General features: G+C 39.5%; 3 protein-coding genes across 3 annotated transcripts; 2 read left to right on the top strand and 1 right to left on the bottom strand.

Annotated features, from left to right (window-relative positions):
- The first annotated feature begins 196 nt into the window (after nucleotides 1-196).
- LOC306862716 (dnaJ homolog subfamily B member 5-like) lies at nucleotides 197-4,401 on the top strand. Its single transcript, XM_079405639.1, has 4 exons — nucleotides 197-533; nucleotides 1,414-1,660; nucleotides 1,951-2,459; nucleotides 3,736-4,401. Exons 1-4 carry the CDS (start codon nucleotides 222-224, stop codon nucleotides 3,967-3,969), a joined length of 1,302 nt encoding a protein of 433 aa, XP_079261765.1. The 5' UTR covers nucleotides 197-221; the 3' UTR covers nucleotides 3,970-4,401.
- Nucleotides 4,402-6,914: 2,513 nt separating this feature from the next.
- Nucleotides 6,915-9,053, top strand: LOC306862715 (protein huluwa-like; the record flags this gene model as incomplete). Its single annotated transcript, XM_079405638.1, has 3 exons — nucleotides 6,915-7,430; nucleotides 8,552-8,738; nucleotides 8,887-9,053. 3 exons carry the CDS (start codon nucleotides 6,915-6,917, stop codon nucleotides 9,051-9,053), a joined length of 870 nt encoding a protein of 289 aa, XP_079261764.1.
- An 806-nt stretch (nucleotides 9,054-9,859) lies between these two features.
- Nucleotides 9,860-12,431, bottom strand: LOC306862440 (large ribosomal subunit protein eL37). The gene is made up of 4 exons (XM_079405247.1): nucleotides 12,380-12,431; nucleotides 11,462-11,597; nucleotides 10,598-10,682; nucleotides 9,860-9,963 (listed from the first exon to the last, which is right to left on the bottom strand). Exons 1-4 carry the CDS (start codon nucleotides 12,380-12,382, stop codon nucleotides 9,894-9,896), a joined length of 294 nt encoding a protein of 97 aa, XP_079261373.1. The 5' UTR covers nucleotides 12,383-12,431; the 3' UTR covers nucleotides 9,860-9,893.
- Between the last annotated feature and the right edge of the window lie 814 nt (nucleotides 12,432-13,245).

The following is a 13,245-nucleotide window of genomic DNA, read 5'->3' as shown; positions in this document are numbered from 1 at the left end:
ATGATTTTTCGTGCTTATTTACTTCCATTCTTTGCGAAAATCCATCGTCATTGTCATTCACAACTTTCAATCCAAAAATCTGACCAACAAGGCAAAAGAACAGTCTGTAACCGGAGACCAATTTAGGATGGAAGGATGGAGGGAGGGAGGGAGGAATGAGACTCATTGTGAATTCCGGAAACGCTCCTCCACATGGAGAGGTGGGCTGCCACATCCGCGTGATGCTCATCTCATTCCGCAGCGTGGATTGGTGGGCACGCGGTATTCCCTCTCGTGTCCGTGGAGAATGGGCGTGCTCGGGGAAGCTCGGTCACGCAGCGTGGGCGCCGTGTATAGAGCGCGGGTATAAAAGCTCGAGCAGAGCGGCGGGAGATGCAGCAGACAGCAGCTCAAGCGCTCAGCTCACAATCACCGGCAGCAGAAGCATCAGCATCAGCATCATGGTTCTCATCTGGACTCAGTTCGGCGTCAAACACAAGAATGTCAAGTGCAAAGTGCGAGTGATCCACGGAGAGGAGGGATGGACCTCAGAGGTGAGATGCTGCACATTTAAAATGCATGCTAAAATATATATGCATCTATATTCTCCACTACATAATATACACTCACAGACTTTGAGTGTTTATTATATATTGGACAATATAGAGGTATATATTAAATCCATATATACCTCTATATTCTCCAATGTATAAATCTTTATTTGCATACTATATAGTGGGGAATACAGAGGATTCATAAATTGTTATATATGTAATATATGTTATATAATGGAGAATATAGATGTGTATACAACTCTATATTCCCAACTAAATAATATGCATATATTGGAGAACATATGATTTGAATATATACCTCGGTATTCTTCACTATATAATAAACGCTCAAAGGTTTGAGTTTGAGTTTGTTATATAGTGCAGAATATGGACTCATATATAGATGTATACATTTTAATACATGCCTCTATATTCTCAATTAATATACACCCAAAGACTTTGTGAGTGTATATTATAATAGAGAAAAAAATATGTGTACATATATATATATATGCCCCACTCACAAGCTTTACAGAGTGGAGAATATAGAAACTATTTATTTATTTGGTACTTTGAGTGAAAATACAATATATTTGTTATATAAATGATATGTGCTTATACTTTATACTTTTATTATTCAAATTTTGCATTGAGTGGGATATATATATAAATGTATGTATATATGTATTCAAGTGATTCAATTCAAAATTGGTCATTAACAATAGTACTATCATGGGGATTCCCTTCATGTCCATGGTGCCTGCATCCCTGTCTGAACCAAGAAAGTTCATCTTTTTATTTGGGATCACCCTGTGTAGGTAAACCATGGAGAAATGAACATACTCTAAACTCCTGCCATCTGTGTGTGTATAATGTGTAGGAGGCGCGTGAAGAACCCGAGGTGTCTAGCCCCCCGTCCTCACCAGAGTGTTTGGATTTCTACTCTGTGCTCGGTGTGTCAAGTGACTCTAATGAGGAGGAGATCAGACGGGCATACAAGCGTCTGGCGCTGCGTTACCACCCAGACAAGAACCCAGACACAGACGCCGAGGACAAATTTAAACAGATTGCACAAGCCTACGATGTTCTGACAGACCCAGAGAAACGCAGCGTCTATGATCAACAAGGTGAGATTAAAGTGCAATCACAAACATATTTAATATACATGCACCTGCAGGTCAAAAGATGCAAAATAAATCACCATTTCAAGTTTCCTACAAACGCTTATTTCAAATGAACACTGAGTTCAGTGGGTTCTCACAACCCCAGCTGAACTGATTCACACATTTGCAGTGCTGGGTGCAAATATCTGCAAACATGATCAATTATTTATCCATACTTTAACCAGCGAATGAACCCTTTTAGCTTTCATAAAAGCGAAGACATGCACACTAATGAAATCTCTTTCATCTTCAAGGTTTGACCAAAGGGGGTGTGGCTCCAGCTGGGAACAAAAGTGACCCCTCCCACAGTTCCTCGAAAGCCGACGCCCACTCCTGGCGCATGTTCTTCAACTTTGAAGTCGATTCAGACGACGACCTGTTTAACCCCTTCATGCGAAACCCCCTGCCCCACCTCAGCCGGCAGCACGGAAACAGGGGCGGGCCCAAGCCATCAAGCGTGGCAGAAGTTCACGAGCTCCTCGTGTCGCTGGAGGACATTTTAGTGGGCGTGACGAAGCGTGTGAAACTGACACGCCTCCGGCAGACGGACAAGCACGCGTTGAGACCAGAAGAGCGCGTGTTCGACGTAGAGGTGAAGAAGGGGTGGAAGGAGGGCACCAGGATCACCTTCCCCAAGGAGGGCCATCAGATGCTCGGCCACGCCCCTAACGACCTGGCCTTCGTTATCAAGGAGAAGCAGCACGCCCATTTCAGACGAGACGGCTCTCATATTGTGTACACCACCACTATCACGCTGCGAGAGGTGAGATGTGTACGTGTGTACGTGTGTATGTGTGCATGTCGGTACGAAATGTACCCTCGCAGTCGCCAGTACTCAATAAGCCTCTGCAGAGAGCTGCATCTAAATTTAGCATCTCTCCCCCGCAGCCTCAGCGCACACACTCTCACACACTCCCCCTCCCATCTCTCACACCACCTCCTCAGCTCTCAGCATCGTCTCACACACATTCTGTCATTCGCTCCTCTGTAGCAGTGGATCTTATTTTGCCTATACGCCCTCATGCATTTTCTATGAATAGACCCATAATAATATCTAGAGAGCAGGATGACAAATATAATAATGATATATACATAAGACAGTAAACTATGATTTCAAATCAGCACTTATTTTACACCAAATTTACTCAAAAACAACAGAAATGGTTAATATTCAGTTGACAAACTTCTGTTAACTAGTCAAGCAGACATCAAGCATTTGATACCAATAATCTTAAAATGAGCATTTATTGGGCGATTAATTGACCTATTTTGCCATTTTGGCACTGATTGCTGAGCCTGATTGGTTGACAATCTTAAACTGGCTAATTATTGATTGATTAATTGGCCTGGCTGAAATATCAGGAAATATTCTATCCATATATGGCCATTTTAAGATTGATTGGCCAATATATTGTAGAAATATTCATAAGAAAGCAAGCTAGAGTTAATTATTTTATGCACTATTTATTCAAATGAGATGATTGGCCGATTAACAAAAGTGATCATCAAATCGCCCATCCTGTTCTCTAGACACCAGATTTGGCATCGGCTCTTAAAAACAACTCTTTATTCTTTTGTTCTTTCCAGCTCATTTCCATTTTTACTTTCCACACCAAACCTCTCGCCCTCGTTCGCTCTCTCCCTCTCTCGTTTTCCACATCCACTTCATCTTTCTCTTCCCACGCTTACCCTCCCGTCCCCCGCAGACTGGAGCATCATTGAGAAAAGAGAGCGATTACCGGCTCTTTTCTGACGTTACGTAACTAATGTTCAAGCTGTCTGGCCTATATTCCGCCCGCGTTCATACTCGCATTATATAAAAGCATCATATATAGACAAGTGGATTATAGCTCATAACATATGCCGGAGGGGCATTATAGCTCTTATGCTGCCAAAACACAGCAGCTTGTGATATAACAGATTGTATCTCAAGACAAAGAGAGCTGCCGAGGATCGGTACAGACCTTTATAGCTCTACAAATCAAAGATGGTCCTGTGACACAACATTTAACGGTTTTCTTTCTTTGTGTTCTCTCCAGGCTCTATGTGGGTGTACGGTTAACGTCCCTACGCTTGACGGACAGATGAAGCCCCTCCCATGCAGTGATGTCATCAAGCCCGGCTCAGTGAGACGGCTTATAGGGGAGGGGCTTCCCCGAGCGAAGAACCCCACCCAGCGTGGAGACCTGCTGGTGGAATTTCAAGTCGTTTTCCCTGATCGCATTCCCCCGAGCAGCAAAGAAATCATCAAACACAGCTTGGGACAGTGTTAACTAAAGAAAACACACTCATTTTGGTGACTGACTTAACGTCAGCTGTTTGTCTCTGTGAGGCACACACACTCCAGTGTGAGACGAGATGCTCACACAGACATATTACATATAGGTATGTAATACCTGTGTTAAGTGTGATTCGTACAGAGATGAAGTGTTTGAGGAAACACACGAACAGCGCACGCACTAAACATGCACCTGCACTGATGGTGCTACTCTGAAGTGTTAGCATACTTCTTTAACCATGACGACCTTGTACTCACGTACAGAACTGTCAGTGATTTAGTCTCTATGAGAGATCCCTGTGTCATGTTCCAATGAATTATTTGTAAAGATTATATAGAGAAAATGTGAATTTCAGATGTGACCTGGCATGTACGATGAACGCATGTTTTGTAAGCAGAAATAAAGTTTTATTAATGAAATAACTGGAATTTGGTGTTGCCGTCTTTAATGTGTTGAGCACACAAGATATAAGATGAAGAAAGCATGCATGAATTTAATCCATGAATGATGAATGCATTAAATTACATACGAGAGGGCAAAAAGGTGTTTAGTGATTAAGGTCAATTTTGAGTTTTTGGGCTTGCATATTTAAACATAAGTTTCAGAAAACTTTTAATGTCTTAATGCACTGTAATTAATCAACTGGGAAAGCAGGATGCTATAAATTAGTGAACATTATTTACCCTAGTAACCTTTGGTGTCCTGCCTCAAAAATAACTTTCAAAGAGATAAAAGATTAATAAAGTAGTTTATGTATTAATCATCTGTGATGTTCATATTCCACACCAGAAAGGGTATTTTTGCTCTGTGGATTTGAATACTAATAAACAGAAAAGCTATACGAGGCCACGGTGTGGTTGATTAAAACTCAGTAGATTTAAAACCCTCAGGCCATCCGAAGATGTAGATAAGTTTGTTTCTTCATGGGATCAGATTTGGAGAAATGTAGTATTCCATCACTTGCTCACCAATGGATCCTCTGCAGTGAATGGGTGCCGTCAGAATGAGAGTCCAAACAGCTGATAAAAACATCACAATAATCCACAAGTATTTCACCCCACTCCAGTTCATCAATTACCGTCTTGTGTAGCGAAAATCTGAAAAGCAAAGAAAAGAAAAAGTAAAAGAAAAGGCATGATTTATATAATTTTTCTTCTCAAATGTATCTTCCAGTTTGTGTACAAGTGATCTTTTTCCAAGGAAGGACCTCCACAATTGAAATACAATCATAAAATGTGCAAAATTATACCTTTAGTGGTACAATATAGCCCTAAAAGATGTGTATTAGTACCTTAAAATAGTAATATGTATCCTTTTTGTGAAGCTTTTTATGTAATTAAGATACAAAGATGATAAATTATATGAGAGAGTACTGCCTCAAGCTGTTTTGCCCCTAATGGTACCATTTTTTTTCTAAGAGTGTACTATTTGATAGGACATATTTGGCAATGATTCTCTCAAGCTCAACAGACTGGTATTCACAGGAAATGTGCAAATATATGAACTGTCTGAGCGAGAAGAACATTGTCTCGTGTCAGTCATAGCCGTGTTTGTGGCCCATGAATCATACTCTCAGTTTAAAATGACACTCACACTTACTCAGGGTCAGAATGGCTGTTTTTAGCAGGGTGTGATCCCAGATATTTCTTAGGAAAAACTAAAAAAGCCAATTCTATATCTGAAGTGTGATGTTTGCTCATTTCACTTGGGAAATCCACTGTTATGCAGCTGCATTTTTTTAAAATTAGCTACATATATGCAGGAAAAATATTGTAATTTTTCCTTTTTCTAAAATCAAATGAGGCCATTGATGACATTTCACAACACATACAGCGACTGTGTGTTTGTGCTTCCAATATAAGTGGTATAGTCCCTGTGGAAGCATTACTCATTTCTAAATTGCTTCAGATAAAGCAAAATGAATGGGCGTAATTATAAGTACTTAAGGGACCATCTAAAGGGCCTCAAGCCTAAGGGAATCAAAGGTTAGGTTAGCATTTTAAATATGTGTTTGATGGCTTCAAAGTAATAAAATGTACAGGGTTTGTGATTGCATTTACATGAGCAACAACTGAAAAAAAGACTAAACTAGACTATACTGTCCTCTCTCGGACATAGTAATGAATTGCATGGTGAGAACTTCTGACAATTTTGTTTAATTTAGCTTTCATTTTAGTTCATTGTAGCAATTTTAGAACTATTTTTAAGTAGACTTAGTTGGCAATTCAACAAATTTTCATGTTTTTGAAATTTTCATCTAATATTGTATTAAAGCTTTATTTCTATTTAATTTTAATAGATTTAATTAACAGTAAAAACACTAGCAGACATGACTATTTTAACTTAAGTTCTCCTCAGAACAAAATTGTTAAGAATTAGCCTACATCAAGGCAATGTGTATGAATTTTAGGAATACTGTAGCTCCTTTTTTATTCAGAATAATTTGGGGAACATCGACATCACGAGGGGCAAAAACATGTAGCCTAAATTGGTTTATATAACATTTTATTTCAAGCAATCACCGATTAATTAATTCCTTATCATTCTGGTGATTTAGTGTTGTTTCCAGTCAGACACGAGCGCTTGATTTCATCTCAGCTGAAACTCTTCAAAAGTTCTCGTGACTCCCAGCATAAGTACTTTTACATATTTAACCTCATTATTGTGTTATTTTGAGGGATTAAGTACAAAATAGACGACTTAATACACCAAAGAAATTCTCATCTCTGAGGTAAGATTGCAAAGTTGTTGCAAACTGTCGGTAAAAAGCCAAAGCTCTTGACGCACTCTGGAGGAATTAATTGATGTCAATGGGGCGCACCTGCGGTTCAACTGTCGGCTGTCAGTTTTAGTCATTTTATTGACATTATTTTACATAAAACAGAGGTGCAATTAAGCAAACATAAAAATCATATTGTTTTGTCCTGATTTGTGATGAAATGTCGCAGCTGGGATCGGCTGTGCCCTCGTCAAACTTACCTGAGGGCCTCCCGGTGTCCAGTTTGGCCCTCCTGATCCTGGTGCTCATTCCCTGCGTCCTTCTGCTCCTGCTGCTCAACTGCCTGTTCGTGGGATACAAGCTGTTCCGCATGACCCAGAGGAAGAGAGACCGCTGCGGGTCGGAAATCTCGCTCATGCACTCGTCGTTTTCCACCCGCCAGAGAATCACCCGCTTCTCTGATGAGCCTCTGTTCGCTCCAAACAGAAAGACCAACTACGTCTCGGTCTCGGAGCCGATGCTGGCGCCTCCCAACTCCTCAGCGGAGAGAAGGGCCACCGGGCAGCGCGCCAGGTTTCTACGCCCGGATGGGGCCACTCACGCCGGGTCCGAGTCACTGCGCGTGCCGAACTGGAGGACGAGCGCCCCGGTTCTGCTGCAGTCCAGTGATTCGGACACGGAGCGGGTCAACACGGTGCCACCGAACTCACCAGCACTGCACGTGACTCCCAATGGGGTAGGGTCAAAAACACTAAATCACATGATTTAATGAAATATTAAATAATCTCTTCTACTAATTTGAATATACAGGCCAGATTGAAGATGTCAGGCCTAATGGTCTCTATTTAATTCCATGGTTTGTAGAAATGGTCATTTAAAACTGTACTAACATGCCATTTTCATATTGTGGGTTTTTACATGGCATTATAATGTACAAAAAGCATGGTAAAAGTGCCATTTGTTTTGTTTATGATATAAGTTTTAATACCATGGTTCTTTGAAATATAAATGTGTAACTATGATCATTTGATTGACGTTCTCATATAGTGGGATTTATATGTTATGTCCAAAAAGCATGATATTACCGTAGTATCAGATACAAAATACCATAGATTTATGGTAAATTACTCCATGCGTTGTTTATGGAGTAAAATATTGGTGGCAATGGTTAGTGCTGAGTATATTACTTACAAATTGTAGTCCATTACTGATTCCAAATTACATGACAATAATTGTAGGTACTAAGTAACGTTATCCATTACATTACACAATTTTACATATTCTTACATTTTTGATTTCTTTTATATTTCTTGTGATGTAACTCGTTTATCATATTGATGCAAATAGGATAATATTGTATCATATTGATATAAAAATGCAAAGACAATTAAAAATATATTCCATTCGTTATTTATTAACTATATTAAACATTGTCAATGCTTCTTAAACTGGGGTTCATGAAGCCTTCTAAGAAAGATAAAAGCCTGACAAAAACTTTTGTGAAAAATATGTAATCAATAAAAAAAGTAACTGTAGTCTGATTACAAGTATTTTAAAATGTAATATAATCTAATTACAAGTACTTTGGAATGTGATTACATAATCCAGATTACATGTGATCAGTTACTATCCAGCACTGGCAATGATCTCCGTGATCTACTTATCTCACAAAGCTTTTGGGAAACGCAGTCCAGTTTATAAGGGCCCAAGCCACTAAGGCGTCGGGCCCTCTTGCTAGTCTTAGTCTAGTAGCTGACGAGGAAAATGATTGCTTTCTCTACAGTTTTGGGTCCAAGTGAAATGCGAGGTCAAGCTTGCCCTTGCCCTAATTTAACCGTTTAACTGCTCTGGTTACAGTTCTCAATGCGGATGACTTCCATGCGCAGAAGCAGCACCATGGAGCTGGAGAGCGCTCCTCTGGATAAGATCCGTGTGGAATGCGAGTCTGCTAGCATCATCCAGCCGGAGAACTCCTGCTATGTGGCATCATCAAGCCCCTCGGCTAGGGGTTCAGGACTGGACAGTGACTTTGGAGCCAGTGCAGGTTATTATTTTTTTTTTTTATCTGATTCATTGAATTGAGTAGACTTCAAAAGCACTAACTACATATCCACTACAAATAGAAAACTTCTGACTGGTAGTGTGTATTTGAAGTCTGTCCATTCTTTGAATTCTCCTAACTGTTCATTTAGGTGTATCTCTGCGTATCCTTTCTATGGACAGTGATGGTTTCCCGGGCTCTGCCTGGGCGTCTGCTCTGGAATGGGATTACTACGACCCAAGCTACGTCACTCAGAACCACATACCGAAGCACAGACCTCACGCACCCCCCATCACTACCAAACAGTACTGGGTCTAGAGCCTGAGCTCCATAGAGAAAGAGAGAGCCTGATGAACTCCAGAACAAGACTCAATTCACCCATTCTCATTCTAGAACTTCAGTTGAGCGGAGTCTAGATTTCTGTCTGGGTTTAGAGCACTCAAAAATGTTCACTTGCTGTTTTAACTGCAACACATGACATGTTGTCAAGTCACACAAACACAATCGAAAAAATTCTTCACGATCACAGCTTACTTCTGCAGCAACTCCAAACAGGTTTGTTCCGTTTACGAAAATGCGTTAATACAAATCACTGCACTATTGCTTTCACTTTGATTGACACTGCATTTGTTTTACACATTGAGTTTCTCACCATGTTGTAATTTTTAAACGTTCACATGCGATTCTCAGCAAGGAGTTACTGAGGTCTTCAGAAGAGGCTGTTTGAGTATTTCACAATTTTGACACGCTACACACCCTTGTATTTGTAAAGAAAAAAGCATTTAAGATTGTGCCTGAATTGAATAAAGTTTTAAAATACAGGGTCTTGTTTTATTGCTGTGGACATCTAATGCAATCATTAAAAGAAAACTTGAATGTATTAAAATAATCGTATTCCTTAAGATCACTGTTCTCATGCATTAGTTTATATAGCAGAACAGCTAATTTTAAGATTTAAGCCTCAAAACTCTATAAAACCATGCAAACTGATAAAGACCAACTAGTTTCACCATGTTACTCTTTTTTCAATCAAGTTTAGTTGGTATTGATATTAAAAGGTATCTTGTTTTCAAATGGTTTGAGAAGTTCTGAGTGTGTTTGTGACAAAAAGATGCATTCAGACAGACATTTCAAACACCACATTTTATTGGAAACAGTTTACGAGGAGCTGGACGCAGCCACTGCTGCCCGACGGGGCTTGGGCACGGTTCCCTCGCGGAATCCATTTCTGAAATACACAAAAACAAACTTCAGTCAACATAACACCACAGGACGTCACAGACAGCCCTAAAGATAATTCACATGCCCATACCCATGACTGCATGGACCTCGAATCTATCGAGCAAGTCCCTCTTAACACTAGTTTCAAAACCCAACTGGTTTGCACAAAAACTGAACAGAAACAGATCCTAAAAGACGCCCATCTAAAATGGACAGGTCAAGCTTACCTCAGTACAAAATCATTATCACTGGACAGTCATTTGTTCAGACATTTATTTTTGGACATCATTGGTAAGCCACTGTACAAATGCTAAATTTAACCAGACTGCAGCCACTCAGGTTTTAGGCAAACATCAAATCAACAGGAAGGTTTATATCATTGTTATGGCATAAAACTCGAACCCAGTACCCTGCTTTGAACTTTCACTGTATTAATGCCAGATAATATACAAAGGGGGAAAAAAAACACAATTTTATATCATATAAGTTACATGGGGCAGAAATCTGTAAAAATGCCAGGAAAAAGGCACAAAAGTTCAAAAATACTTCAAGAGAACACTAAACCACAAGATTCAAGTATGAAAAAAAAGCCTTAAAAGCATGAAAATCTGAGCAGACCCACTGCATGCACGTTTACTCACCTGAACCTGCGGAAAACAACCTTCAGGTGTCTCATGCGGCCAGTTCCTGTGGTGCTGCGCCTCTTGGCCTTAACGCTCCAGTTGTCTACAAACAAAAGCAATTACATTATAAACGCATGAAAATAAAATGCATTCCTCCAGCAGTCCATACACATCTCAGGCTTACCTCAGTAAAAAGTTGTTATCACTGGACAGTCATTTGTTCAGACATTTATTTTTTGGACATCATTGGTAAGCTTTGATGCACCAGACAGAACGCATACGTTTTTTGCAGTTCCCTCAAAAGTTCACCCAAAAATGGAAATTTGCTTAAAAAGGTGTTTTAAATTTAAACCATTGCGACTGGTCAAAGAGTCCACAATAACGCTTTGAGTTAAAATATTTTGGATAAGTGGTGCTTGATCGGTGCATATTTCTCTCCTGATTAAGAGATTACTCTTTCACTGGAGAAAGCAATAATATGGACAGAGGTCTCAAAGAAGTCTTAATGATTGATTTGTTTCTTACAAACACACAGCTTTTCACATGACATTAACTGATGGAGTGGATTGTGATGTTTTTATCAGCTGTTTAGACTCATTCTGACGGCACCCATTCACTGCAGAAGGTCCATTGGCGAGCAAGTCATGTAATGCTATATTTCACCAAATCTATTCCCATGAAAAAACAAACTCATCTACATCTTGAATGGCTTGAGTGTTTTTCAACATTTTTCCATTTCTGGGTGAACTAATTCTTTCATATTACCTACGCTTCCGCAATATAAAGTCTCGTAGCGTGCCAATAAAGCTACTTGAATCAAAATCAATGCAAAACGACCAAACGTTGAACTGTGAGAGTTCATATACAAATCAAGACACTTACACTTTCTCTTGCGCTTGGCAGGGTAGCCACACTTTCCGCAGGTGGACTTCTGCAGGTGATACGCCTTGGATCCACAGCGGCGGCACAGAGTGTGGGTCTTATTATGACGCTTACCGAAAGATGACGTACCCTTCGTCTGAAAAACAAAAAATTCATCATCCACATTACTGCTTTTATCTTAATTGCTCCTTTTCATATGACATCTGACTTAAAACATGGCAAGCTGCCTACCATAGCATTCATTCATGTGCAGCTTGCTTGGTTTGGCCACCATTATGCCCATAAATAATGATGACAGCTGACTACATTCTGAGATGACCCTCAATATGCTGTCTAACTAGGCAGCTAGCTAGGTTAGATAAACGAGTTTAGACTATGATGCTCAACAAGTATGTTAAGAAACAATAATGCTAAAAAGCAATTAAACAAACCTGTTTAGGAAGGAAAGCTAACTTGACTGAGATTATAATGCACAAAAATGCTGTCTAGAAAGGCAGCTTAATAGACTCGGACCCACAACCTAGCATGTTTGCAGAAAGGCTAACCAGCTAAACTCATGCCACGAAAGTCTCTCAGACAGTGACGCTGGTCTGACAGTTTAATTTATACATTTAAACAGTCTCAGACATATTAACATCCGAAACTACGTATTTAAGGTTAATTTAAATGAACACCGGAGATAGTTTAGAGCTAACCGGTATGTTTCTCGAGCTCCTTAGAACTGTATGGAAGGCTAAGCGACATGCTAACCGATAAACATATCATCTATAACTTCTTATCATTAAGGAATCACAGACATAATGGATGATATTGAGCCTTGAAATATATGCTTGTGATATTACTAACGGTACAGTGATTAAAAACAAGCCATGAATCAGATGTTACAGGATTTTGACGGCAAGGCGCTGCGAAACTCACCATCTTTCCTCAGAGCTGATTCGAAAGAGACCGGAAAAGACGCTGGTGTACCATTAAAACACCACCGGCGCGCTTCCGGTGCAACAACTAAATACGTCCCCCTACTGTTACACTGCGGACTTCTTCATTCACAACGAGGACAAATACAGCAATTATTTTAATTGTAACAAAGATAAAACGTATTTTCAACCTAAAAATACCTGTTCTGGTCACAGAGAGTTTAAATTAATTACAGAAATGGAGATCTATGATAATACGATTTATATATATTTACACAGTGAAAACATTACATGTAACAACTGTATGTTAGTTTACTGAACATTGTACTTGTAGAGGTTAGGTTTAAAGGGAGGATTTAGTGTAGTAGGCCTGTAGGCCTAGCCTAAATAAAAACAGAAAAACAGTGGAAAGTCCAGTAATATTTGATAACAGTCTGTGTGTGTGTTTATTCCTGTGGGAACAAAGCCAGCAAGTTTTATTGATTTGTCTTTTCCAAATGGTCTTTGCAAGGGCTCACAGCCACAACTATAAACATAAATTAGGCTACAGAGCTGCCAAAAACGTCTGGACTTAAATAGTCTCTGAGACAAAAAAAAAAGAAAAATTATATAAAAAGAAAAAAAAAGAAAAGTAAAATGACCTTCATTAGGTTGCCACTATATATCCCTGAATGGCAAATCATTCTTTCCCATGAATTTCAAGTCTTTGACCCTTATGTCTCATATAATATGTCATTCCCTCAAATCTGATGTTAAAGATCAAAGCATTCATTTAAAAGAGGGATGAGTTACAGCATAACAGGGTCGAAAAGAAACATATTTAATCTTAAAAAATATTGGCTTGTTTTAGTAAAAAATACGCTGTAA

Source organism: Barbus barbus (assembly GCF_936440315.1).
Source record: "Barbus barbus genome assembly, chromosome: 43".
In the NCBI taxonomy this organism is placed as follows: domain Eukaryota; kingdom Metazoa; phylum Chordata; class Actinopteri; order Cypriniformes; family Cyprinidae; genus Barbus; species Barbus barbus.
The sequence above is the reverse complement of the archived record's forward strand: the minus strand, read 5'-3'. Positions and strand labels throughout refer to the sequence as shown.

What these genes read in the sequence shown, in the direction of transcription:
- LOC306862440 (XM_079405247.1), bottom strand. An exon ending in TGCCAAGCGCAAGAGAAAGT is followed by an intron (nt 10,683 to 11,461) that starts GTAAGTGTCTTG and finishes TTTTGTTTGTAG; the next exon opens with ACAACTGGAGCGTTAAGGCC. An exon ending in GTTGTTTTCCGCAGGTTCAG is followed by an intron (nt 9,964 to 10,597) that starts GTGAGTAAACGT and finishes TGTGTATTTCAG; the next exon opens with AAATGGATTCCGCGAGGGAA.
- LOC306862716 (XM_079405639.1), top strand. Translation starts at nt 222, where the DNA reads ATGCTCATCTCATTCCGCAGCGTGGATTGGTGGGCACGCGGTATTCCC. An exon ending in CAGCGTCTATGATCAACAAG is followed by an intron (nt 1,661 to 1,950) that starts GTGAGATTAAAG and finishes TTCATCTTCAAG; the next exon opens with GTTTGACCAAAGGGGGTGTG. An exon ending in CCACTATCACGCTGCGAGAG is followed by an intron (nt 2,460 to 3,735) that starts GTGAGATGTGTA and finishes TGTTCTCTCCAG; the next exon opens with GCTCTATGTGGGTGTACGGT.